This window comes from Rosa chinensis, chromosome 6, assembly GCF_002994745.2.
Source record: "Rosa chinensis cultivar Old Blush chromosome 6, RchiOBHm-V2, whole genome shotgun sequence".
NCBI lineage: Eukaryota > Viridiplantae > Streptophyta > Magnoliopsida > Rosales > Rosaceae > Rosa > Rosa chinensis.
This window is the reverse complement of record NC_037093.1, coordinates 39309487-39311511: the sequence shown is the minus strand read 5'-3', so window position 1 is coordinate 39311511 and position 2025 is coordinate 39309487. Positions and strand designations below refer to the sequence as shown.

Here is a 2025-nt window from a genome sequence, read left to right as displayed (position 1 = left end):
CATATCAGCTTTCATTAAAGTATAGTGTTGGACACCCCAACATATAAACAACCAATTGCAGGCACGTAACATCACTTTGTAATTATGTCACCGATGACCATTTCTAGTGCTAATAGTCAAAGTATTGAATTTTAACAAATCTTGTGGTGGCAGCTAGGGCTAAAATTTATCTTCAAATACTTTCATTATTTTGCCTATATAATCAAGACTCTTCTCAGAAAACTTTCAAACCATTAAACATTATCCAGTTTTCTTTGATCACATGGCATCTGAAGGTGGTGTTGAGGGAGATAGATATCGTTACTATTTGCATGGAGAAGGAGAGAGGAGCACCAAATGGAAGTTTGGTACACCTCCCAACTATGAGGTTGTTAACAAGCTTTTCGAAGAAGGCAGAACCAAGGTAATTCAATCCTTAATTTTTCTCTATCTGTGTTGATTATCTATCTTAATTTACACACAGATATTGATATATACTTAATCTGTGAAACATTGAATGGATGGAATTTTGAAGATATGGCCAGCTGGGTCACTAGAAGAAAAGGTGCAGAACCTAGTAAAGACATGGGAAATGGAACTTTTCCATAAAGCTAACATTGAGGATTTCAAGACACTTGATCCCAACAAGTACACTTTCAGCCTAAATGGTAATATATTACTCATTGAAATAAATTCAGATCCGAGGTTGATGAAAATGAGATTGACATTTAATAAATTATATGATTTGCAGGGAGAAAAGGGATAAATTTGGAAGAAATAGGAAAACTAGGAGGAGGATACAACCCTTTGCTTCAGACCACACTGCCTGAGAATCTGAGGGGCTATAATCCTGATGTGGAAACATCTGAATCATCACATAAGGCTTTCACAACAACATTCCCAAGAGGATTTGCGTTGGAGATTCTTCAAGTCATTTCTGGGCCGCCGCAGATCGTGTACAAATTCAGGCATTGGGGTTACATGGAGGGCCCTTTCAAAGGCCACGCCCCAACTGGAGAACTTGTCGAGGTCTATGGAATGGCCATTTTTGAGGTACAGTACTCTGATCGATCTCTATAAGTTTGGATGTTACGCTTGGGTAAAAAAGCCGTGTCGTTATCATTTAGTTTAGTTTCTGATTCAAACTCTAAACCGGACACTGTAGTGTGTTGATTCTGTTTCTGCATTTCTGGTGAACTAAATTACAGTTGGACGAGAATGAAAAAATCGTGAAGGTGGAGTTCTTTTATGACCCAGGACAGCTACTTGGTGGACTTTTGAAGGGTGCAAAAGTGGGTTCTTCTTCTGAGGAGACTGCTACAGGCTGCCCTATCCTAAGGAGTACTGGGTAGTGTTCTACAAATACTACGTACTACATAATTTGAAAAACTCTATCATCAATAATTTACGCCCATATAGGCATCACTCTTAGGGGCTGTACTGTGTGGAATTATTATATGAATCAGCTTTTAATGTTTGCATTATCTCTGCAACATATGAATTTTCAATTTTCTATGGAATTTGTGAATAATGAAACATCACTCTCAACGACCTGCACCACTGCACTAGGAGAAGAAAGACGTCGTGTTTTGCCACCCCTAGAAACAACTGAATTGGATGATAATTAAGAACAAAAATGATTGTTGTATAAAAAACAAAAATGATTGAAGGCTTCGATGCTTTTATGAACTTTGTGTACTACCTGACTTTTCCAACTGTGTACAAAGAAACATGTACAAACTAAACCCACAAAATTCTTCTTTCTTTGTTCCAAAAATAAAAACAATTCGTCTTTCTAACTCAAATACATAAACGTTTTATGTAATGATCTTATGCAAAAAGTTGTTTCTACCAAATTTTTATTATATATATATATATATATATATTACTTTAGTGAAAACTTGTGAGTTGTCAAAGTAATAACTATGAAACAGTTGGAGTTTGGAATGAGTTTTGAATTACATTAATCGACATACATTTGTGAGAGAATTGAAAAAAACCACATGAAAAGTGGAGGCACTCTTTCCATTTGCTGCGTGACGTCCA

The 2025-nt window shown here is 36.3% G+C and overlaps 1 protein-coding gene across 1 annotated transcript; it reads left to right on the top strand.

Annotated features, from left to right (window-relative positions):
- The first annotated feature begins 216 nt into the window (after window positions 1-216).
- Window positions 217-1494, top strand: LOC112172894 (pathogen-related protein). The gene is made up of 4 exons (XM_024310391.2): window positions 217-403; window positions 515-647; window positions 731-1032; window positions 1188-1494. Exons 1-4 carry the CDS (start codon window positions 263-265, stop codon window positions 1329-1331), a joined length of 720 nt encoding a protein of 239 aa, XP_024166159.1. The 5' UTR covers window positions 217-262; the 3' UTR covers window positions 1332-1494.
- Window positions 1495-2025: the final 531 nt, after the last annotated feature.